The 25,064-nt window shown below is 38.5% G+C and overlaps 1 protein-coding gene across 2 annotated transcripts in view; it reads right to left on the bottom strand.

Annotated features, from left to right (window-relative positions):
- The window catches only part of HDGFL3 (HDGF like 3), a 75,974-nt gene that overhangs the window by 18,500 nt on the left and 32,410 nt on the right, over positions 1-25,064 (bottom strand). Inside the window, exons 1-3 of one of the 2 annotated variants that reach the window (XM_040257455.1) lie at positions 19,388-21,078; positions 6,176-6,252; positions 1,106-1,244 (exon numbers count right to left, since the gene is read on the bottom strand). In XM_040257455.1, coding sequence (XP_040113389.1) covers positions 1,106-1,244; positions 6,176-6,252; positions 19,388-19,477 — 306 coding nt within the window. In that variant the 5' untranslated portion in view covers positions 19,478-21,078. Of the gene's footprint in view, positions 1-1,105; positions 1,245-6,175; positions 6,253-19,387; positions 21,079-25,064 lie in introns of those variants that run through there. The other variant, XM_040257456.1, reaches the window with a different exon arrangement.

Here is a 25,064-nt window from a genome sequence, read left to right on the forward strand (position 1 = left end):
AGCCACCTTCAGGAAGCAGCCACCTTCAGGAAACACCTTAGCCAGAGCTTCTGGATCCCCTGCTGCAGCTTCTGTATCAGCTCCCGCTGCTTCACTTTGCACTTTTATGTTATAGAAACAGCTTTTTCCTTAAGCCTCTGGCACCAACCTCTACTAGCTTCACACTTTTCATCTACAGCCTCCTCACCCCTCTCGGCTTCCACAGAATTGAAGAGAGTTAGGCCTTGCTCTGGATTAGGCTCTGGCTGAAGGGAATCTTGTGACTGGTTTGATCTTTAATACAGACCACTCAAACCTTCTCCATAGCAGCAATAAGGCTGTTTCACTTTCTTATTATTCATGCATTCACCAGAGTGGTACTCTTAATTTCTTTCAAGAACATTTTCTTTGCATTCACAACTTGGCTAACTGTTTGGCTCCAAGAGGCCTAGCTTTAGGCCCATGCACTTCCCACATGACTTCCTTAGTCTCTAAGCTGAAGCATTTCTAGCTTTTGATTAAAAGTGAGAAACTTGACTCTTCCTTTCACCTGAATACTTAGATGCCACTGCAGGGTCATTAACTGGCCTAACTTCAGTATTGTGTCTTACAGCGTGGCTCAAGCAGAGGGAGGGAGACAGGGGAATGGCTGATCACTGGAGCACTCAGAACACACACAACATCAACACACACACACCAATTAAGCTCATTGTTTACATGGGTGGGGTTTGTGGCACCCCAAAACAATCATAATGGTAATATCAAAGATCTTTGGGTACTATTAACAAATAGAAGAATAATGAAAAAGTTTGAAATACTGAGAGAATTACCAAAATATGATGCCAAGACACAAGGTGAGCAAGTGCTAGTGGAAAAACAAGGTCAACAAACTTGCTCAATGCAGGGTTGCCACCAACCTTCAATTTGTAAAAAATGCACTGTCTGTGAAGTAAAACAGAGCAAGGTATGCCTGAACATTTAATCCAAAGTGCGACTGGACCAAGACAGAATTCTGACTTCAGATGGGTGGTGGGTAATTGTTAATATAAAGGACACATAAGAAAGATCGAAAAAAGTTAAAATTAAAAAATGAGATACAGCAAGTGATAATGAAGTAAATTGTCACCTGGTATCCAGTAAACTTTACTCCTGGGTTATTTTCTATTTCCCACAATCCTTCATTAAATCCTTTCCGTTTGTTTGATTTTCCAAACTTGTCTTTGTATTCCTTGTAAGGGAAGAGGTCTTTGGGACCTAGAAAAGCACTGCAGAGACACATCAGAAAGAGATTTGACATCTGACCTTCAAATGTAAGGCATTTTTAGTATCAACTCAGGTGTCAGAGCATACCTTAGTATATAAATTATAAGTATGTATAAACTCTGAGTTAGGCACATATCACAAGATGTTTTGCACACATAATTCAAGGTAGAAAAAAATGGACAGCTAGGTATACAGGCCAGCAACGCTGACTGTGTTGCTTTGATTTTAAATTACTAATTTCTTTTTTGTTTTGAAACTGATTTTTAGTTACACAAGTAGTTTTAAGGATGTCTACTTTGACGACTTAAATCATCTTACACTAAGACTTATATATGCTAATCTCTCATAGGTAAGGGGTGTAAAAACAAACACTAGAGTAAAAAATGATTCTAACTCTATATGCCACATTAGTATATTTATTATTATTTCTATAAATTAAAAAATCATTAGTGTTTAATGAGGCATTAGACAAGAAAAAAATTAGAAGTGGCAAAGTAGATAGAATCATCCAATTTAAACCTAATCCTAAATTAGTCATCATTATGAAAAGAAAATGAGAATAAATCCTGAGGCAGGCCTATAGATCCGAGCATTTAAACTAAAGTCTTCAGCATTACTGTCTATGACATTAATCTGGCAGATGACATAGTGAGGCCCACAGCCTGGCTGAGATGCATTGCAAACTGAGACTCATTTATTCACATTTTACTGAACATCTCTAAAGTGTCAGCTGTTCTGGAGGTGCTGGGCATTCTTCAGGGAACAAAAAGATGAACATCTCTGCCCTCATCGAGCATACTTCTAGTAGCAAGGGTAGGAGTCTAGACAATAGAAAAGATAAATAAAATATAGTACCATGTGCTAAAAATAAATGAATCTATTGATGAAGCAGAGAAGGGGGATAGTAAGGACTGGTGTGGATTTTAACAGTTTTAGAAATACAGATCAAGAGGGAAGGCCTCACTGAAAAGAGAACATCCAAGAACTGAAGAGGGTGAAGAAGGGACCCATGTGGTTATTTGGGGAAGAGGAGAGCAAGTTGAAGGAAGAGCAAGTATAAAAGGCTCTGAGATGGAAGAATGCCTAGTGTGTCTGGAGTGAAATGAGTGAAGACAGAGTTGTGAGGCGAGGTCAGAAAGGTACCAGCATGGGAGCATGATCGTGATGGGGCTTTGAGGCCACTACAGAGGCTTTGAGTCAGATGGGAAGCCATTAACAGTTCTGAGTGTGACAATTTGTGTTTTAAAAGGGTCACTCTGGCTGTGCTGAAAACACACTGAAGGTCTGGGTACTAGGGCAGAAGTGGAGAGACTAATTAGAGGCTACTGAAGTAACAATGGTGACTAGGACTAGGGTGCTGGTGAGGATTCAGGATCCAGGTGGCTGGATTCTGAATCCACTCTCCAGAAAGAGCCAAGGCAATCCATTGATGAGTCGTATATGGTATGTGAGAGGGTGGAACTGAGGCTATCTCCAATGATATGGGCTTCCCAGGTGGCTCAGTGGTAAAAAATCCACCTGCCGATGCAGGTGATGCAGGAGATAGAGGGTTGATCTCTGGGTTGGGAAGATTTCCTGGTGAAGGAAATGGCAACCCACTCCAGTATTCTTGCCTGGGTAATCTCAGGGACAGAGGAGCATGGTGGGCTACAGTCCATGGGCTCAAAAAGAGTCGGACATGACTGAGCATGCACACACACCCGCCAAGGATACAGACTGAGAAATTAGAAGAATGGACTTAATATACTGAAATGCAAGATTTTTGAGAGAACAAGATTTGAAGGTGACACGTTCAGTTCTGGATGTTAAATCTGAAAATCTAGTTAGATATCCCAGTGAAGATGTCAAGTAGGCAACTAGGCAGGTGATCTGGAATTTAGGGAAAACGTCTGTTCTAGAGGTGTGTATTTGGAACTTATCAGCAGAAGTGATATTGAAAGCTTTGAGACAATGGGTTAACAGTTTACTGTTGATTTTATAAATTCCATTTTCTGACTGGATCTTAGTACTGGTCCCTTCCTTACTGCCCAGCTGATCAAGAATTCAAGTTGATAAAATTACCCAAGCATGCTTTCTGACCCCAATCACCCCATCTTCTTTGGCTGTTCAACTTTAACTGTTCAGCATGATTGCATTTCACTGCATCCAGAGATAGTTTATTAGGTTACTGGACATTTTAATCAAACTGAGCATGAGAAGCACATGTGACTTTGGGTCTGGTGATTTCACTTGTAGAGCAATTTGACATAAATTATTAGACTACAGCTTCTGACCTTTCTCCAGTCGTCCTTGACTCTAGGTACAGGAATTAACTGTGGGCTAAGCTGCCTGAGGTTCATGTCCGCTACTGATGCTAACCAGAGCTTGTCTGTACTTTATGCCACAGGAGCCAGGGTTAATGATTCAACTGGCCATGTGAGCTATTGCCAGAAAGAGGGACATTGATTGAATGAGCTATTCTAAAACAAATTCTTATTTTTGATAGATGATCTCGGGTTTTTCTGGTTTATGGATAATTCCACAAATCAAATCTCCTTTCAATTGGTTAACTTTGCTGTATGTTTTATAAATTTTAATGGGTAGACCAGAAAATAAAATTGTTCAAACTAATATGCTCTAAGAATGTTATTTTTTTTTCCTGGCAAAAGCTGCCTTAAGAATTGTCCAGACTAAAACTACAGTGGTAGAGTTATATGTCGCAGAAGAAATTTGGGCTCCAATCTCCTGTCTGTCTGAGCAACAGATTCAGAGCCATGTTCTGAGAATTCTGGCTCTGCCTGGGGGGTGCGCCTACTGATAGTTTTCTTGTTAAATCCCTCACTTTTCACATACTTTCCCCCCACTGCATTTATTTCATTGAATCAATTTTAATTCATTCAACGGCTATTTTTGAAAACACCTGCCATAAGCCAGGCACTGTGCACAGCACTGTGTATATAGGGCTTAGCAACATTCACATAATCTTTGCCTTCATAGAGAGACTGAATATTAGGCACTTGCCAGGGCATATAATCTCAGGTTCAAGGACACCCAATACCTAGTAAATGATCAGCTGAAACAATCTTGTAACAATTTTTCTGAAGTTCACTGTCCTCTAGATGTTTTAAAATCTATTCCTGGATGATCAAACCAGCAGAAAATTCACAAATGGACCATAAAACACTGCTCCTTGGTAGAAATGCTTTTACTGAATTGAGACTTGGAATTATGCCACTGACTTATATTAAGGATGCTACAAGAAAGAGCTCCATAATATCCTTCATACTGTTCCCTGGAATGATTCTGTTACATTTATTAGCAATATACCAGGTGGCAAGCTCTTAAAGGGCAACTTTTATTTCAAGTGCCTCAAAGAATACCCAGAAAATGTTTACTAAGTGAATGAAAGTCATCACATAATATGGGTAAATGGGTGACTTTGGTATATATAGTGGGAATGTAATAATCTTATTTATTAAATTCTGCCTTGTTCTAGATATACAATCAGATTACTTAGAATTAAGTCCTAAAGGAAAAGCAAAATAATGTATAGACACAAAACAGAGTTAGGAATGAGGGAAATACAAAAACAGGTATCACAAAGCCCTGAGCACTTATTACTTTGGTAAAACATTTATTTCTAAGCCTCTAGCAACCTCTTCAAGGAGAAAAACGTGTTAAGTTGCATTGTCCACAAGTGTCTATTAGATAAAAACAAAACAAAGAAAAGAAAAGAAAACTAACCTCTTGAAAGAAACATAAATGTTTCTCAGATGAAGACAAGCAGGAACTACGACTTAAAGGGCCCTCTCTTGGCTAACTCTCTTTCCTTAGGAGAATAAGGAAGATGTAAGGGTGCTGGAGACAGCGCTGTCAGGAGAAGTGCATGCCTGGCTTGCTAACATTCACATAAACACAGGGACAGCCCTGACTTTGAAGACTTATAAGATTTCATTGTAGTTTTAGCTTTTGCTCCCATTTGCAACTCCTATTCCATTTGTGTCCTTGTTGTAAACAACCATATGTGTTCTCAGTGTGTCAAGGTTGCCTACTGTTCCCTAGTACCCACGACCATCTTCTTCCTTTTAATGGATTACTTCTCCCAATTTGTTTCCCAACAGCGCTGCCTGGCTAGAGACCATGTTTCCAGCTTCCTTACAGCTTGATATGGCCTTATGACTGACCAAGTTCTTGCCACAGGAATAAACAAAAGTATAAGAGACATATTGAATTTCCCTGTCATTTCCTTACCTCTTCTCTCTCCGCCTTCCCTCTGTCTGGAAGATGCATGGGTGCTGCTGAGCCAGTTTTTGCTTTTTTGTTCATTTTTCAAAATAAGCAGACAAAACCAATACCCCCATGGAATGGCAGAACAACACAACAGAAGAAACCTGGGTCCCTGGAACAGAGCTGACTACCCACCTTGATGTATCTGCCTCTCTCTGGTTGTTTAAAAAAAAAATAGTAAACTCCTATATTATTTGAGACACTGTATTTTCAGTTTCCTTTATTCAACAGTTTAACCTGTACTAAGTGACCAACAGAATTATAAAAACTTATAAAGGTGGTACGTTTCCTTCAGAGACTGACAAACTGTGCAGAGGCCTGAGAGACTGTGAAATATGAATGAAAGACATAACTCCAGCAGGGAAATATGCAAGAGCTACAAAAGAAATGACTAGACATGGCAAGGAAATCACTCTAGTACTGAAAAGTATCCTAAAAGAAACTTCTGGGTCATGCCCAGCATTTAAGCAGAAACAAATGACATTCAAAAGCAAAATGAATGAAAGATCTTGACATTAAGAAGATATATTACCTTTGTAATTTTATATAAGTGGTTATAATGATTTTAAAAGCATATAAAATAATATAAAGTGATTGTTAACAACATATGTCATCTAGCAGAATCAAATCAGAAGTGTTGAAAATGTATGTTGTTTTGTTGACTTACGTTTCGTGGGTGCCAAAAAAGAAGATAGGGTACTTATTGGCTGGAGGCTTCACAGCTCCCTCTGGGAGTTCATCGATCTGTTAAAGATAAAATCAGGTTAAACAGCATAAACATGAACAAACACTGTCATGATAATTTATTGCTATTTTCAAAATAAAATTACTCTAATAAAAATCCCAGTCATTTTTCTTTTCCCTGAACCTTATAAAATGATTCTAGAGGTCATATTGACACATCATATGGAGAGTAACTCTGTGAACTGATAGTAACCATTATGACAACACATAATCAGGAGCCAAAACTACTCACTTCCTTTAGCTCAACAGAATTACACTTGGGAATCTGTCCTTGTAAAGTAATTCAAGAGAATAACAAAGAAACAAAAAAGATGCACTTTGGGGGGATAGCAGCAAATTTTTATACACACACACACACACACACACACTCCCTAGAAACATAAGCATTACAATATAGAAGAATTATGGAAAATTAACAAAATATTATATAGTGGCTAAAAGGTATCTCTTGCCTGGACTACTGCAAGTAGTAGTAGTCACAAGACTATCCCCACAAGCTGAAGTTGGAACCATGTTTTCAAAAGCATATTCAATTGCGTCAAATCCTTTAACAGCTTCTCAGAGCTGTGCACCTGAAACCTCTGGGACTTTTTAAAAGTAAAGATCATCAGCCTTCCCCAGATCCATCAATTCTTACATACAGCTGAGTCTGAGAACTTCCAAACTCTTCAGAATGCTACATATAGACCCATTATTTCCTAGAATGTTTCAAGAAATGGTCCTTGACTTCCAAATCTCAATCTGCAGCCCCCACCTTTCTTTTGAACTCCAGGCTTGAAATTATAAATACCTTCAAACCATTTTCATTAATAGGTCCTACAACCAGCTTAAAATTAAGACAAGGTTATGAATAGAAGAAGAGACATACTTGTAGTTTATCAAGCAAGGAAAAGGGTCTGGTATCCTGTGTCTTGAAGAAATCTAAGGCCTTCTTAACTAACATATGGCAACAGCCTGAAGATTACTAAATATCACACATTCATCTCTGAACTGAATGAACCATGTGTCACAGAACAGATGTTCTGGCGTACTGAGAGAAGATGGACTTTGAGTCTAGAAACGTGTAATTAAGTCTGGCTTCTGACTTAAACTGATAGAGAAAACATCACTTAATATTAGACTTTCACATCTGCAAAATGAGATGATTGTACTAGGTAACCTCTAGGTTTCCTTCAAGTCCTGAAATCCCATGCCTTGTCTAGAACTGAACTAATTTTCTCTGAATTTGTTTTGTTTCCTGTCTTATGGATTGGCACACTCAGTTACCAAGAAAGAAACCTTAATCTTTTTATTATTTTCTCAAGCACTATGTTCAGTTTTTCACTAGCTTCTCCAATTTGGCTCCTGAAATGTCTCCAAATTGAATACCATTCCCATTACTAAATTTAGTTCCCTAAAAAAGTTCTCATGATCTTTTGACAAGGCCATAGCAGCCTTTCAAATTATCTCCTTGTCTCTTAGGCTTGCCCCTGTTACCTACTATACAGTGTTGGTCACTAAATTGTGTCCGACTCTTTGTGACCCCATGGACTGTAGCCTGCCAGGCTTGTCTGTCTATAGAGTTCTCCAGGGAAGAATACTGGAGTAGGTTGCCATTCCCTTCTCCAAGGGATTTTCCTAACCTAGGGATCAAATCTGGGTCTCCTGCATTACTGGCGGATTCTTTACCATCTCAGCCACTAAGGAAGCCCACTTACTATACAACTTCTGTGTAAACCTTGTATATGTTACATTCAATATACTACCCTGTAAGGACAATTTAAAATGAATAATTTCATTCTGAATAAAATTCAATATATTTTCAGTTTTATACACACACACTCACACACACACACATTATTGTGGTAAAAAAGACCTAACATAAAATTTTCCATATTACCCATTTTTAAACTTATAGTTCAGTAACGTTAAGAATATTCACAGTGCTATGATACAGATCTCCAGAAGTGAACATATTTTAAATGAACAAAAAATAGAAATTAATATGGAAATTCATATGTTTATGTATGTGGGGGGCACTGAATTGCTAGCTGACAAAACACTATCACATCAGGTTTTTTTCCCACCCCTGTGAGAAAACTGAATCTTTTTAAAAAATCTTTTAAAACTTTTCTTTCACATAAGACATAACTTGTGATTGAACTCTTCCTCTGCTGTAATGTTATGTAACTAACATCTACTGTAGAAGCTACAAACTGATGGCTCTTAGGCCCATGTCCAGCCCATGCTCTGTTTGGCTCATACAGTGTTTTAAAAATACTGAATTAGTTGTCAACACTTTAATACTGGAAGACTCATTATTAAAATCCAGACTAATAGCTTCTGTGGAAAAAATGCTGAAGATAGGGCTGAGCAACACTAAGCCTGATTCCGACAAGGCAACAATCAGCTGAAGATGATCGACAGCTGCCTGCAGACAAGGTCTGCTCTCTCAGGTGTAACCTGTCTACCTTCCTCCAGGTGATCTTTTAGATGCCTGCTTCCCTTACTTACATGACTTGCTTGGCCTCTTTGAATATCTGAGTTCATGCCTCCTGTGATAAACAGTGTCAAGACAGCAGCTTTATCATCACTCTGGTTCCCTCAAAAAGGTGTTTAAAGTTGACATGCACTCACTGTATTTTACTGAAAGTCTTTGTTCTGAAAATTACACTTTGACAGTTTTGGAATTATACTGAGCTGTTCAAGTGGATATACCTTCTTGATCCAATTAAACAGTGCACCTCCGAGGCACTGGTTTTTGTGTTTGTTTTGGCTTCTAAAGTGAGTACTCAGTGGCAACAGAACTTTATCTTCAGTTGTTGTTGTTCAGTCAATAAGTTGTGTCTGACTTTGCAACCCCACGGACATAGCACACCAGGCTTCCTTGTCCTTCACCATCTCCTGGAGTTTACTCAAACTCATGTCCGTTGAGTCAGTGATGCCATTCACCCGTCTCGTCCTCTGTCGCCCCCTTCTCCTCCTCTGTCGCCCCCTTCTCCTCCTGCCCTCAATCTTACCCAGCATCAGGGTTTTTCTCAATGAGGTGGCGCTTCACATTAGGTGGCCAAAGTACTGGAGCTTTTTTCTACTGTTTCTGCTTTCCTGAATTTTATTTTCACTTTTATTTCTGGTTCTTGGCTATGTTCAGTTCTGATTCTGGTTTGCACACAGCCAGTGTTATTCCCCATAATAGGAGGAGGGGATCTAGTTTCTTTTGGGTACGACAGGGCAAATAATCTGGTACAACAGTCTTCTGGTTTGTAGAAGAATAAGTCCCGCTTTTACTGGAAAGAAGAAAAGCCCTTTGAGATCCAGATCAGTTAGTGTATGAATTTAGTGCGTCCTTTAACCTGCAACTGAAGCTGTAGACCTGAAGCTGAGGCCTCTGTGTGTGTCTATACTCGAAAGAGTCTTTACCCTTCCTTGCATGAGTTTGAAATATTTTCCTTTTTCTAGGAAGGGTATTAACAAATTAGATATAAATTTCTTAAAACGAAAGAGTTGTTTTTATTGAGTTATAGATACTAATAAGATTACAAAAATCTAATATAAAGGAACATAACAATCCCCAAGAAATTAAACAAGTGAACATAGAGTACTTGTTATTGTTCTTTGTTCGTCTGCTCTGCTCACTGCAGACACTTTGGGGAGGTCAGGCAGAAACTGAGACCGTCCCGTGGGCCTGTGGAGGTGGGGCCTGGAGGGAGGGGCCTCATGTTTCCTAGGAAACTTGTTCTCTGAGTCTCATCTGAGTCTCACCCCTGGGCCCTCGTCATCAACACCACCTAAGGACTCAGGAGAAATGCGACTTCTCAGTCCACAACCCAGGCCAACTGACTCAGACACCTTGCAGGTTAGGCCCAAAAATCAGTGTTTTAAGAACCTCCAGCTACGCACACTAGGGTGCATGCATTCTTTCAGACTATGTTTTTCTCTGGAATATATGCCCAAGAGTGGGACTGCAGGGTCACGTGGCAGCTCTAAGCTTAGACTTTTAAGGAACCTTCATACTGTTCTCCAGAGTGGCTGCACCAAATCATATTTCCACCAGAAGTGTAGAAGGGCTCCCTAGCTGTTTCTGATGTTAATGGTAAGACATCCCACCCTCCTGCTGGGGATCCTCCTGGTGAGCCTCCTTTGTTTCCTATGATTGACCAAGTTTGCTTAAATCTGCAGCATTTTTGCACTGAGACTGCAAAATTGCATCAGTGCACATTTATTTGCCTAATAATTTAAAAAATGTATAAAACGTACGTACAATTCTCTCAGTCTTTTAAAGGAGTGCTACACTGTATTAAATGTGATGGCCTCTTAAGGGAAAAAGCCCTTCTCACAAGAATGTTTTTATATATGAATCCAAACTTAAGTAATCAAAGTGAATCTTTGAACAAATCAGACTGGTTTACAATTCGGGTTTAAAAACAACTATTTGTCTTTATCTGGATTTACTCATTGCAGAGTGTAACATAAATAAATAAAAAATAATAAAATTGGGGTTTCTCATGAAGATACTAATTTACATCTGAACTTAAAAGAGTCTACTGATAAGCTAGTATTACTTCCATATAATGTTTAGGATAAAGGAAAATGTAAACTTAAATTACAATTCTGACAAACTTTCCTGTATCAACAGTAATTATATTCTGTGGGATGTTAAGATCAAACACAGTTTCCAATAGTAAACTTTAAGGCCTTGGACTAATAATTAAATTAATTAAAGGATATCTCTGCATCTCCAAATAATTCCTAAGACAGAACGCTGAAACGACTGGTCAGCAAGTATGTGTGCTGCATGCTCAGGTGCTCAGTCACTTCCAACTCTTTGTGACCCCATGGGCTATGGCACACCAGGCTTCTCTGCCCATGGGATTCTCCAATCAAGAATACTGGAGTGGGGTACCATGCCCTCCTTCAGGGGATCTTCCAACCCAGGGATCGAACCCATACCTCTTATGTCTCCTGAACTGGCAAGCAAATTCTAGTGCCACGTGGGAAGCCTTCAGCAAGTGTAGTTTTAACAAATATATGACTTTTAACTTTTAAATGTACTGGAAAGGATATCTATATTATGTGTATCCACGAGCTTTTCTAGTTTGTTAAAACACTGGTATGTGACAAATTTCTCAACTTCTCTGTGAAATAGGAGTTAGTTACTTTGGTTAAATTATAATTTAATATGGAGATTGAGACTATACTAAGAGCATAGTGACAAGAAGAACAACCATGTATGCAAAGGTAATGAATGGCATATGCTCTTGTTTATTAATGGGAAAAGGTTAGTCCTATACTTGAAGTTAAGTATCTAGGTTGTACCATAGTGTGAAAGAGGACAAATCTGGATACTGAAAGCTGTAGATTTGTACAAAGGGAAATTTATTTGCCCTGGACAACAGTAACTGCAAATATCAGTCTAAAAATATGCAATGAAATGTTAAAATTTTGCCAAAGCTGGCTCAGTTTTGATGGGTTTACTTGTAATATTAAAAAGTGAAAGCTTATAAATCCATTAATGTCAAATACTTATTAATACAAAACCAGAATTTGGCTTTCTGTTAAAATAACAAACTGGTCTTGGAATACTCTATCCGTTTGTAACAAAATACGGCAAAAGGTTATTCTCTACCTCCTGAATACTCTGCATAGACAGTCATATCTCACTAGAGTAACTTCCTGAACTTTGTGCTCTTTCCTACCCTTAAATTTTGCTTAAAAAAAACAACAACAGAAGTTCCTTGCTAAAGAGTTAAAGTTCTTTAAAAAAAAAGGGGGGGGGTCCATCATCTTCAATGCTAATTTATTTAAAACATTATGTTGTTACTTTGACTAAGTCATTATTCATTACCTTCCGATATTTTGCTGAGTTCATAGTACTCACTGGGAAACAATTTGGTTCAGACTGTGGTATAAGACTGCAAGCTCAATATTATGTGCTGCCTCAACATTCTGTAACATTGGGATAGTTCTGAATGGCCTACCCACAACTTCTCTTGCTCATTCTGCTCTGTGGACAAGGTCCCCTGGTCAAAAAATCCTCCTCATCAGAGGGACCAAGCACAGTCTCTTTCTATCCCTAAATAGCAGGTTTTGGTTCCCTTCTAGTCTCTGAATTATTCAAACAAGACAATCACACCCTCCTGTGGGAACCCCACTCTCTTGATACTACAAAACCTGCCTCCCATTGCCCCAGCTGTTCACTGCTTCTGAGGGCAACCTCTAGGTCACCCCGCATGGCATGCAGTGTCTTCCTCCTCTGGGAGTGAGTTTACAGAATTAATAAATAGTTGGCTATCTTACCTGTCCAGTGTTTTGTGTGAGCCATTATCAAAAACATATGTGGGAAACTGTCTCTCATCAATAGATTGAATAGGAAGTGATCAAAATACAAACAGGCGCCAACATCAGGGGAATCTCATCAGAATGCTGGAGTAAGAGGTTCCACACAGTGGTACTTTAGCGGTTTCAGGTACTATAGGAGTCCAGATGGTAGTTGGGGGTGGGGTTGAATGGACGATGAGAAGTCTTGAGGTCCAGAGGGCTAGGCAAATATACCAAGGTCCCTCCCTTGGCAGTGTCTCTTCTCTCAGAAAAGCTCATGGTCCATTCATGCACTTACTTTGTTCAAATGTCTCCTCACATAGCACTGTATCAGAAGATTTTCCCCTTACAACCCAACTTAAAATAGTACCTCTTACCCTGTCATTCTCTATTCTTTTATTCTGCTTTATTTTTATTATAAGAATTCCCCTGACATTGAGTATCTGTTGTGTCTTCACATTAGAATATAATCTCTGTGAAAAGGAAACTTGGTTTTGTTCACCACAATAGCTCTACTGCCTAAAGCAGCACCTGATGCTGGGTGGGAGCATAATAAATATTCCTCCAGGACCAAGGTTTCCTTCCTCACTCAGGATCTGAGGAAGCCCTACCTACACTTGCACACAGAGAGAATCAGTAACCCTGGCTGTGAAGGAGAAGAGAACTGTACATCACAGAACACTTTCAATAACATTACTAAGAAAAACTATTATAAGGTTATAGTATAAAGGAATCTCTATGCTTAAGAAAAGAAAACAAGGACAAACAACTTGTCTCTTTGAATATGTCAATAAGAAGAATTATGGGGGCCAGCTGACTAAGAATGTAGAGAAATAAAAAGACCATTTTACCTATGAAAGTTTATGAAGTGAGATTAAATTACAGAGGCGAAAAAAACCTTGTGATCTTATTATAAAATGGTTTCAGGTAAAAAGAAGTCTACAAACAAGTCAACAAATTCACTGTAGGGGAAGAAAGCACAGTATGGAAAAAGGAAATGTGTACAAGAGGACAGGAAAAGAATTTTTTAAATTTGAGTATATTTGAATTAACAAGCAGGTAATTGATCATCTTAATATCTGAAAATAATACTTTCTTAGAAGGAACCCAAGCATGATAAGGAAATAACTTGCAATATAACAGTTCAAAAAATCTGCTGAAAATCAGTCCCTAATTATCTTCAAGAATATAAAACCATTACTTGTTAGTTGACAGAGTGATCTCACACTAAAAGACAATTTGCTTTTCACTCCATAAAACTTTGAAAAACCTTGCCATTTTCATCTTTAAAAAATTTCAAGTTATTTTGAGAAATCACAATATACTTCGAATGCAGCGCTCTTACTATAGGCTTTATGTAGGGGCAGGCCAGATGACTTACTGAGGTGCCGTGTCGGTATGTGACACTGCTGATTCTGAAGGAGCATGCTGCTGCCAGTGCTAAGTCGCTTCAGTCATGTCCGACTCTGTGCGACCCCATAGACGGCCTCCTACCAGGCTCCTCCGTCCCTGGGATTCTCCAGGCAAGAACACTGGAGTGGGTTGCCATGTCCTTCTCCAGTGCATGAAAGTGAAAAGTGAAAGTGAAGTTGGTCAGTTGTCCGACTCTTAACAACCCCATGGACTGCAGCCTACCAGGCTTCTCCGTCCATGGGATTTTCCAGGCAAGAGTACTGGAGTGGGGTACCATTGCCTTCTCCAGAAGGAGCATACATGGGGCATTAATACATCTCACAGTGCACCTGCAGAGAGCCAGCTGGACAACTGGAAGAACTCAGGCTGAACAATAAAGAGCAAGGGGTGTAGCTTATGATCTTCATAGAAGATCTTTATTTGTAGTGCCAGATCCTTTTTTAAAAAAATTATAGCAATCATATTTTTAAATGAAATGTCTGGCCCATTCCCCCAACTTACCTTCAGTTTTTTAAGCAACTGTCCACATAGGTTCAATTTTGAAGAGGTATAAAATACACTTTTAGGGTTTACTTTCACTTTTATTGGAATAAAATTAATATATAGTGAAATATACTTATCCTAAATGTAAATCTAGTGAGATTCTGATACATGCGTATGCCCATATAAGCAGACCCTAATCAAGTATGCAACATTTAAGTTGTCTCAGAACGTGTCCTCAGCTTCTTTACCAGTTACTTTCTGTCTACCAAGACAACTATTTTCCTGATTTCTGTCATCATAGACCAATGTCACCTGTTTCTGAACTTAGAAGTTTTAAAAAAAAACAATAGCAAGAAGTCTTCGGTCACTGGCTTCTTTTCTCAGTGTCTTTTTGAGATGAATTCATATTATATTAGTAATATCATTCCTACATCATTCTTTTATATTGCCAAGTAGTATTCTACAGCATCTGTTCTCCAATGTAATGATGGACTTTGTACTGTTTCCAGTTCTGACTACTGTGAATGAAACTGCTATAATTATTCTTGTGACTTTTTTGGGAGCGTAATATATGCTTTTCATTTTTTTGGATCCTAGGAGAAGGATAGAGTGCCTGATGAACTATGGAATGAGGTTCGTGACACTGTACAGGAGACAGGGATCAAGACCATCCCCATGGAAAAGAAATGCAAGAAAGCAAAATGGCTGTCTAGGGAGGCCTTACAAATAGCTGTGAAAAGAAGAGAGGCGAAAAGCAAAGGAGAAAAGGAAAGATATAAGCATCTGAATGCAGACTTCCAAAGAATAGCAAGAAGAGATAAGAAAACCTTCTTCAGCGATCAATGCAAAGAAATAGAGGAAAACAACAGATTGGGAAAGACTAAAGATCTCTTCAAGAAAATTAGAGATACCAAGGGAACTCAGATGGGCTCGATAAAGGAGAGAAATGGTATGGACCTAACAGAAGCAGAAGATATTAAGAAGAGGTGGCAAGAATACACGGAAGAACTGTACAAAAAAGAGCTTCATGACCCAGATAATCACTATGGTGTGATCACTAATCTAGAGCCAGACATCTTAGAATGTGAAGTCAAGTGGGCCTTAGAAAGCATCACTATGAACAAAGCTAGTGGAGGTGATGGAATTCCAGTTGAGCTGTTTCAAATCCTGAAAGATGATGCTGTGAAAGTGCTGCACTCAATATGCCAGCACATTTGGAAAACTCAGCAGTGGCCACAGGACTGGAAAACGTCAGTTTTCATTCCAATCCCAAAGAAAGGCAATGCCAAAGAATGCTCAAACTACCACACAATTGCACTCATCTCACATGCTAGTAAAGTAATGCTCAAAATTCTCCAAGCCAGGCTTCAGCAATACATGAACCATGAACTCCCTGATGTTCAAGGTGGTTTTAGAAAAGGCAGAGGAACCAGAGATCAAATTGCCAACATCTGCTGGATCATGGAAAAAGCAAGAGAGTTCCAGAAAAACATCTATTTCTGCTTTACTGACTATGCCAAAGCCTTTGACTGTGTGGATCACAAGAAACTGTGGAAAATTCTGAAAGAGATGGGAATACCAGACCACCAGACCTGACTCTTGAGAAATCTGTATGCAGGTCAGGAAGCAACAGGACATGGAACAACAGACTGGTTCCAAATAGGAAAAGGAGTACGTCAAGGCTGTATATTATCACCCTGCTTATTTAACTTATATGCAGAGTACATCATGAGAAACGCAGGACTGGAAGAAACACAAGCTGGAATCAAGATTGCCGGAAGAAATATCAATAACCTCAGATATGCAGATGACAACACCCTTATGGCAGAAAGTGAAGATGAGCTAAAAAGCCTCTTGATGAAAGTGAAAGAGGAGAGCGAAAAAGTTGGCTTAAAGCTCAACATTCAGAAAACAAAGATCATGGCATCCAGTCCCATCACTTCATGGGAAATAGATGGGGAAACAGTAGAAACAGTGTCAGAATTTATTTTGGGGGGCTCCAAAATCACTGCAGATGGTGACTGCAGCCATGAAATTAAAAGACGCTTACTCCTTGGAAGAAAAGTTATGACCAACCTAGACAGTACATTCAAAAGCAGAGACATTACTTGGCCGACTAAGGCCCGTCTAGTCAAGGCTATGGTTTTTCCTGTGGTCATGTATGGATGTGAGAGTTGGACCGTGAAGAAAGCTGAGCGCCGAAGAATTGATGCTTTTGAACTGTGGTGTTGGAGAAGACTCTTGAGAGTCCCTTGGACTGCAAGGAGATCCAACCAGTCCATTCTGAAGGAGATCAACCCTGGGATTTCTTTGGAAGAAATGATGCTGAAGCTGAAGCTCCAGTACTTTGGCCACCTCATGCAAAGAGCTGACTCATTGGAAAAGACTCTGATGCTCGGAGGGATTGGGGGGCAGGAGGAGAAGGGGACGACCGAGGATGAGATGGCTGGATGGCATCACGAACTCGATGGACATGAGTCTGAGTGAACTCCGGGAGTTGGTGATGGACAGGGAGGCCTGGCATGCTGCAATTCACGGGGTCGCAAAGAGTCGGACACGACTGAGCGACTGAACTGAACTGAACTGAGGAGAAGGATTACGGGGCAATAATACAGGTGTATGTTTAACAACCGAAGAAACTTCCACACTGTTTCCCAAAGTGGTTATATTATTTTATAAACCCTTGAACAATACATGAGTTCCATCTGCTCTGCACCCTAACCTACATTTAGTGTGGCCAGTCTTTTTAATGTTAGCCATTCCGATAAATATGAAGTCGTATCTATCTTTTAACACGTCAAATGGTCACAGTGCTTTACACATTTAACCAAGGGAAATGAAAGTGAAATGAAAGAGAAAGAGAAATGCAAGTTCACACAAAGAGTTGTATAAGGATCTATATGGCAGCTTTACTCAGAATGGTAAAAATCTGGAATAGCACAAATATCCATCAACATGAGAATGGTTTAACAAACTGTAGTATATTCTTACAAGCAAATATTATTCTGTAATAAAAAGTACTAATCACACAATAACATGGATGAATCTCAAAAACATGGTATATGACAGAAATGTACATAAAGGAATAATACTGGAATATAGCATAAATAGAATATTACATGATTCCATTTACATGAATTTTCAGGAAAAAAAAAAGCTAGTTTATGATAAAAAAAACCCTGAACAGTGATTACCTCTGGGGATAGATGGGAGTGGTGTGACTGATGGAAACAGGCATAAGAGAATTTTCTGGGAGGATGGTGTATTTCATATCTTGATAGGGGTTTGGGTTTTAACAGGTGTATAAATTTGTCATAATGCATCAAATGGGACACTTAAGATTTATGCATTTCACTGTGACTTTTTACCTCAGAAATGTAAATAAACATTAAATCCTAATTACATGCATGCTAAAGTGTTTAGGAATAAAACATAATAATGTACACAAATTAATTTAAAATACATAAAAGATAAATGGGTGATGGATGGATAGAAATGTTTTAAAATAAAATGAAACGTTATTAAATAAAATGTTAAATGTAGACTCCAGGTGGTGGGGGTATGAAGCCCACTTTTTATATCAACTTTCTTTATATTTCAAAAATTTTGTAATAATATTTTGGTAAAAAGAGGAGGAGAGAGGAGAGAGGATAACAAAGGTATAACAAGTTGGTTAAAACCTTGTTTTTAAAATATGATCAACTAATACTGTTTGGACAATAAATCAATATGAGACAGTAAACTGCTGTGCTTTCTTATATGCCAAGGGTTTTAAAACTGTGTACGTACTTTAGCTAAAAACAATTGAATTTAAAGAAGTTTTAATCAAATAATGCCATTTGCAGCTACATGGATGGACCTAGAGATTATCATACTAAGTGAAACAAGTCAGGCAGAGAAAGATATCACATGGTATCTCTTATATGTGGAATCTATAAAAAAAAGATAATTTGAGCTTTAAAAAAAAATTTACAAAACAGACTACAGACATTGAAAACAAATTTATGGTTACCAAAGGGAGAAAGGTAGGGGAGAGACAAATTAGAATTGGGGATTAACAGATACACACACTACTATATAGAAAATGGATAAATAACAAGGATCTCTGGTATAGCACAAGGAATGATAGTATCCTGTAACCACCTATAATGGAAAAGAATTTGGGGAAGTATATATATATCTGAATCATTTTGCTGTATACCTGAAATCAACATAATATCAACTATAATCAACTATATTCCAATTAAAATATTTTTTAAAAGTTTTAAAAAACCACCAAATTGTCAATTAGAGATTGCACTTCCACCAATAATGTGTCTCTAAATCCCTGCCTTTTTACTAATAATGGAGAAGATCTATTTATCTTATCTAATCTGCTGTGTAAAAAATGGGGTTTTAATTTGCACTTTCTTAATTACAAATTATGCTCAGCATCCTTTCATATGTTAAAACTTATTTGTATTATATTTCTATAAACTGTTTATTCATACTCATTTTTCTACTGGGTTGCTGTCTACTTTTGTTATTGATCATTAAAAGCTCATTTTGTCTATCTATGTCAGTCCTTTTCCTACCATTTGTTACATGTATTTTACCCATTTATCATGTCTTGATTTCATCTGCAACTTTTGCTAGCAGAAATTCTTAGTTTTTATATAGTAGAAACTATTAACCATTTCCTTTGTAACTTACAGGTTTGTATTATGCTTAAAAGGTCTTTGGTATTCCAAGATTACCACAAACTTCTCCCATATTTCTTTTGTGACTTCACCCACTGCAAAAGGATTCCATGAATTATTTTTGTAAGCTAGAAATGTGCCTAACAATGAGTGTAGGGAAGTGAACACCCACCCCACATAAACAATTACTAGGACTATAAACTGCTACAAACATTTAAGAAGCTGATATGATTGCATATGTTATAAAATGAAAACATACATACCACATGGCCTAACAATTTCACTTTTAGGAACCAATCTATTCTATAGAAATAAGAACATGAGTGAGTATACAAAGATAAACAAACCAACATGTTCACTGAGGTTCTCCTGCCAAAGAAGAAACAACTAGCAGGCCATCAATCAGTGTAGGAATGGTTAAGTCAGTTACGGTGCAGTCAGGCTCTGGCACATCCATAGCCAAGATCATATGTGTTGACTTGGAAAGCCAGCAGTATATCAAGGACAAGAGCAAGGAGCATCATGCAGAATAAAAATGGTAACTATAAAACCATGCATGCATGTGAATGCATATACAAGTGGAGTAAAACACGAGGAAGGGTGCATACCAAACTGTCAGTACTAGCTACCTCAATGGAATAGGCATGGTAGTGCTATAAAACTATATTTCTTCTGTAATTAGAACTAAACAAAAATATTATTTTTTAAGAGTAATTCAATAAAAATATTGATGCTCAGAGCATGCACGATCAAGTCTGATTTAAAAAAAAATAATTGCAGAATGGACTTTCTATTAGGTAAAGAGCAAAAGGACAATTAAACTTCCAGACTCTCCTGAGGATGACTTTTTCTCTAAACAGTCAGTCTCTCTGGACCAATGAGAATCTTGCGTGTGTGTTCAGTCGTGTCAGACTGTTTGTGACCCCATGAACTATAGCCCACCAGGTTCCTCTGTCCATAGGATTTCCCAGGCAAGAATACTGGGGTGGGTTGCCATTTCCTTCTCCAGGGGATCTTCCTGACCCAGGGCTTAAACCTGAGTCTCTCTTGTCTCCTGCACTGGCAGGTGGGTTCTTTACCACTAGCCCTGCCTGGGAAGCCCCAATGAGAACTTTCTCTGATTAGATACAGAGGCACCTTTTCCCACTACAAGGGGGGTCTGGAATGAGTCTCCAGTTTTAAACCTGGTCTGAATTTCAAAGGATACTATAACTGTAGAATTTCAGCCTTTCCTTTCCCATTCCCCTAGAAGAGAGTCTTATCTGGTCTTCCTCTAGCTAAGTTCCCTTAATTATAAGCAAAATTTCATACAAAACATTTTAATGGGGAGAGAATTCCCTGTTTTACTCATATCTTCCAAACCCTGTCTTCTCCATCAAAAAAATAAAATAATTTTAAACTAAATACAGATACCTATGAATCCAATTCACAGTATCTGTACCAATTTGGGCACATTTTTTATTTTTGGTGTCAATTCACTGAGGTTTATGTTGTCAACAAAATGATACATAATATCTGCTTTTCGCCCTTAAATTCTATTTTATATGATACAAATCACTGCCACTTCTTGTTTTATTCAAATATGGTATCTTCTCAATTTGGAGCTAATTTTTGTCTTCTACTATTTCGTGTTAGATTGGTCTCTTATAAACACTGCATTACTTTATTGATACAAATGGAGACCATTTATGTTTGTAATATAATGTCTGGCTTTTTATGCTTCTGTTTTTTCTCAACTTTACTTTTATTACATGAATTATAACTCAAATACCTCATTTTTAATTTAAAAAGTACTTCCTATATTTCAAGAACACTATTAAAATAGTATTTGCTGCTAAGTCACTTCAGTCATGTCTGACTGTGTGTGACCCCATAGACGGCAGCCCACCAGGCTCCTCTGTCCCTGGGATTCTCCAGGCAAGAACACTGGAGTGGGTTTCCATTTCCTTCTCCAATGCATGAAAGTGAAAAGTAAAAGTGAAGTCGCTCAATCGTGTCCGACTCTTAGTGACCTCATGGACTGCAGCCTACCAGGCTCCTCCGTCCACGGGATTTTCCAGGCAAGAATACTGGAGTGGGGTGCCATTGCCTTCTCCAAAATAATATTTAACCAATAATATTAAGATGATATTTATCTATTTTAATTTGAATAAAAAAAGGTATTTAGTGTTCTCTTGTCTCTTCTTCCCTTTCCCAATCTTTATTAATCTTTCCTCCATCTTTTCTCTATTATGTTTTACTGTCTGGTCTATTAAATTAGCTGCTAATCACTTTTCTTGTTATAGTGACTATAACTGTCCAAGGCAGACACCTTCAGTGAAGGAGTAGGAAGAAGGCAAATCACATATCAAACAGGATATACACTACCCGAGTGTCAGTTTCAGTTGAAGATGCAAGACACAGATAATACATGCAAAATGAGGTGAGTAAGAACGTTGTAAACTTTAGCTTCAGCACAGTAAGAAAACAAAACAAAGAAAGGCTGGAGAAGTCAAGAGAAGAGGTGGAGATTAGGAGAGGATTTTTGGAAAAAGCTTTTTTACCCCAAGTGCCTTGACCTAGGGAAAGAAGTTTCAAGACCCTTGGAGATCTTAAGATAAATCTTCTAGAGCTTGGGTGTCACAGGAGACTGGTGTTTGACTCAAGTTTGAGAAAGCCTGAGGAAGACTACAGAACTTCCTGGTGAGCTCCTCTGATGGCAGACTGAAATGGTTGATGACTGCACTGAGACTTGTGTGCACTCCAAGAGTTCCTTGTGGTAAGAATGCAGATCTTCCATGGACCATTAGGTAGAGACAGTATGAGAGATGTCTTAAATTCTATCCAAGCGGGCCACCTGGAGGTGAGGGGGCCACAGCAGGAAGAAGGTGGAAATGTACCATGACAAACCCAGGGCGGAGGGACTGGACTAAGTGACTATTCACAGGAGATATTAATACATTTGCCTGTATCAAGAGAAGTGAAGATGAGATAATCCCAGGATTACTGGTGGTAGGCTGCTTCTAAATCAGTTCCTAGTAATCCCCATTTCCTGGTATTCATGGCCCTGTATAATCCCCTTTTTGAGTGTGGGCTAGATCTAGTCACTTAGTTCCAGTGAATGGAATATGGCACAAGAGATGGGATGTCATTTCCAAGACCATGTTACAAAAGTCAATCACTTCCAGCTTGCTGACTCTTGCCCTCTTGGTTGCTTGCTCTGAGGAAGCTGGCTGCTGTATCTTGAGTTGCTCTCTGGAGAAGCCCATGTGGCAAGGAATCCAGAGATGGCTCTGGCCAACAGTTCATGAAGAAATAAGGCCAATAACTCGCAAGGAACTGAAGGCTGCCAACAACTACTGGAATGAGCTTGGAAGCAAATCCTCTCCCTAGACAAGCCTAATGACTGTGATAGATACAGAGGCAGAGGGTCCAGGTAAGTCACACCTAGATTCCTGATCCACAGAAACTTTAATGTTCACTGGTTTAAACCAGTAAGTTTTTGAGTAATTTGTTATGTAGCCAAAGGTAAAACAAAATAGCTCCGAAGAAAGCACAAAAGAATTCATGAGCTAAAAGAATCAGCTCTAAAATGTTGCCCAGGCCAGAAAGCACCAACATCAGCTCATAATAATAAGAACTGTCCTATCACCTTCTATCCCATTTCAATCCTAGAGGGCTGAAGAATATTAGATAAGCAGTCAATATACTAGGTAAGGTCAACAAAATTAGTTGACCCCTCCTCTTACTAGAGTATATGAACCTTTAGGAGGCACAAGCTTCTTTGGAAGGAAGAAAATTTGGCTTTAAATAAAGTTTGAAGTTTCAAATAATTATACAGAATTGACCACATTAATTCTTGTATTTAGCCTGCTTCTGTACTAGGACTGCTTTGAGGACTTCTCGTTAGCAGAGAGTGATCATCCAAAGGGACAGGAGCAATGTGAGCATCACAGAATGGCTTTGGACACAGAGTAGAGGCAAAATAGTTTCAAAAAAGTGAAATGAGGAACAAAAGAAGAGTAGCTGAATCATAGGGAGAAACAACAAAAGTGGGGGCAAGTCAAGATGAGTAATAAATCTAGAAAAATGGTACAGATGATCTTATCTGCATAGCAAAAAGAGACACAGACATAGAGAACAAACATGGACCGAGCAGGAAAGGGGGGAAGTGAGATGAATCGGGAGAGTGGGGTTGACATACACACACTACGATGTATATAACGGATAACTAATGAGAACCTACTCATAGCACAGGGAACTCTCCTGGTGCTCTGACGTGACCTAAACGGGAAGGAAATTCAAAAAGCAGAGATACATGTAAATATATAGCTGATTCATTTTGCTGTACAGCAGAAACTGACACAGCAGTGTCAAGCAATTATACTCCAATAAAAATAAAACAATACATTTTAAACAGAGGAAAAAAAGATGAGAACTAAGTAATGCATGAAGACGAGACAAAAGAAGACCAGCCAGGCCAGAATCCAACATTTTGTAAATGACAGTTTCCAAACCCACAGGTCTCCACAGTGCTCTGAGAAGTTTGCATTAGTCATGATATCTGCTTCAATTTCATTTTAAAATTCAACAGATATAATAATTTAAATACTTTCTGTCTACAACTGAACAGTATGAGAGTCCCTCCATATCCACTGAGCGAGTATGTGTAGCAACAGTAGACAAGAGTGTTCGTGATTCAAACATTCAGTTAGGTTTACCCCTCAACTGAACACAGCTAGCTGCTTCTGGATTTGATCACTGACCTGTTCTAATTTTGAGTATCATATTATTTAGTTTATTCCCCAAAAATGGTTGGTTAAGACAGCAAAAGAAATATGGATGGTGAAGCAGAATTTAGTGAAGAGCACAAAGTGATAATAATCTTATGTTTATTTCAAAATTATCTTTATTCTATCTGAAAACTGAATTTATCTGATCAATATCAAGCTTCTCCATCTGAACCAGTATCGAAGAGGGAGAAACAATGATGGCAAGTACATTCTAGTTTAGCATTTTATTTTTAAAAAATAATCACATTTTAGACGATCATTTTGGTGACTATCTTTTCATGTCTTTTATATACATGCACATGTATTTTGGGCTCCCCTGGTGGCTCAGATGGTAAAGAATCCACCTGCAATGCAGGGGAGACCCAGGATTGATCCCTCGGTCGGGAAGATCCCCTGGAGAAGGGAATGGCTACCCACTCCAGTAATCTTGCCTGGAAAATCCCATGGACAGAGGAGCCTGGTGGGCTACCGTCCATGTGTTCGCAAATAGTTGGACATGACTGAGTGACTAACGCTTTCACTTCTCACATATATTTTACATAAATGGGATATGTCACAAAAGCTGTTTTATCAGGGAGATCCTTTTTTTCTTTTAAATAGAGATGTGTTTGTGTGTTAGTTTATTGAGTGGTAGGTAAGAAGAAGTTTACCTCTACAACTACCTCAGATCTACTTATCCCCAGGTCATAATTACAGTTGGAACCTCCATATCCATGGTTCCTCATCTGCTGATTCAGTCAACCAAGGAATGAAAATTATTTGAGAAAAAAAAATCCAGAAAATTCCAAAAAGTAAAACCTGAATTTGCCAAATGCTGGTAATTATACAACATTTACATTGTATTAGGTATTACTAGTAAGCTAGAGATGATTCATGTCAATGCATGGCAAAACCAATACAGAATTGTAAAGTAAAATAAAAAATAAATTAAAAAAATAAATAAATAAAATAAAATGTATGGGAGGGTGTGTGTGGGTTTTATATAAAGGACTTGGGTGTCCACAGATTTTGGTATCTTTGGGGGTATTGGAACCAATCCCCCTGAGAGTCTTGAGGCATGATTACTCATAGCAAAGTATGTGTTTCTCCATGTTCATATACAAATATTTTATGCACAGGCAGAAGTTTTTTTGGTGGGGGGGGCTGCTATGTTTCACATACACATGCT

This window comes from Oryx dammah, unplaced genomic scaffold, assembly GCF_014754425.2.
Source record: "Oryx dammah isolate SB20612 unplaced genomic scaffold, SCBI_Odam_1.1 HiC_scaffold_16, whole genome shotgun sequence".
Lineage (NCBI taxonomy): Eukaryota > Metazoa > Chordata > Mammalia > Artiodactyla > Bovidae > Oryx > Oryx dammah.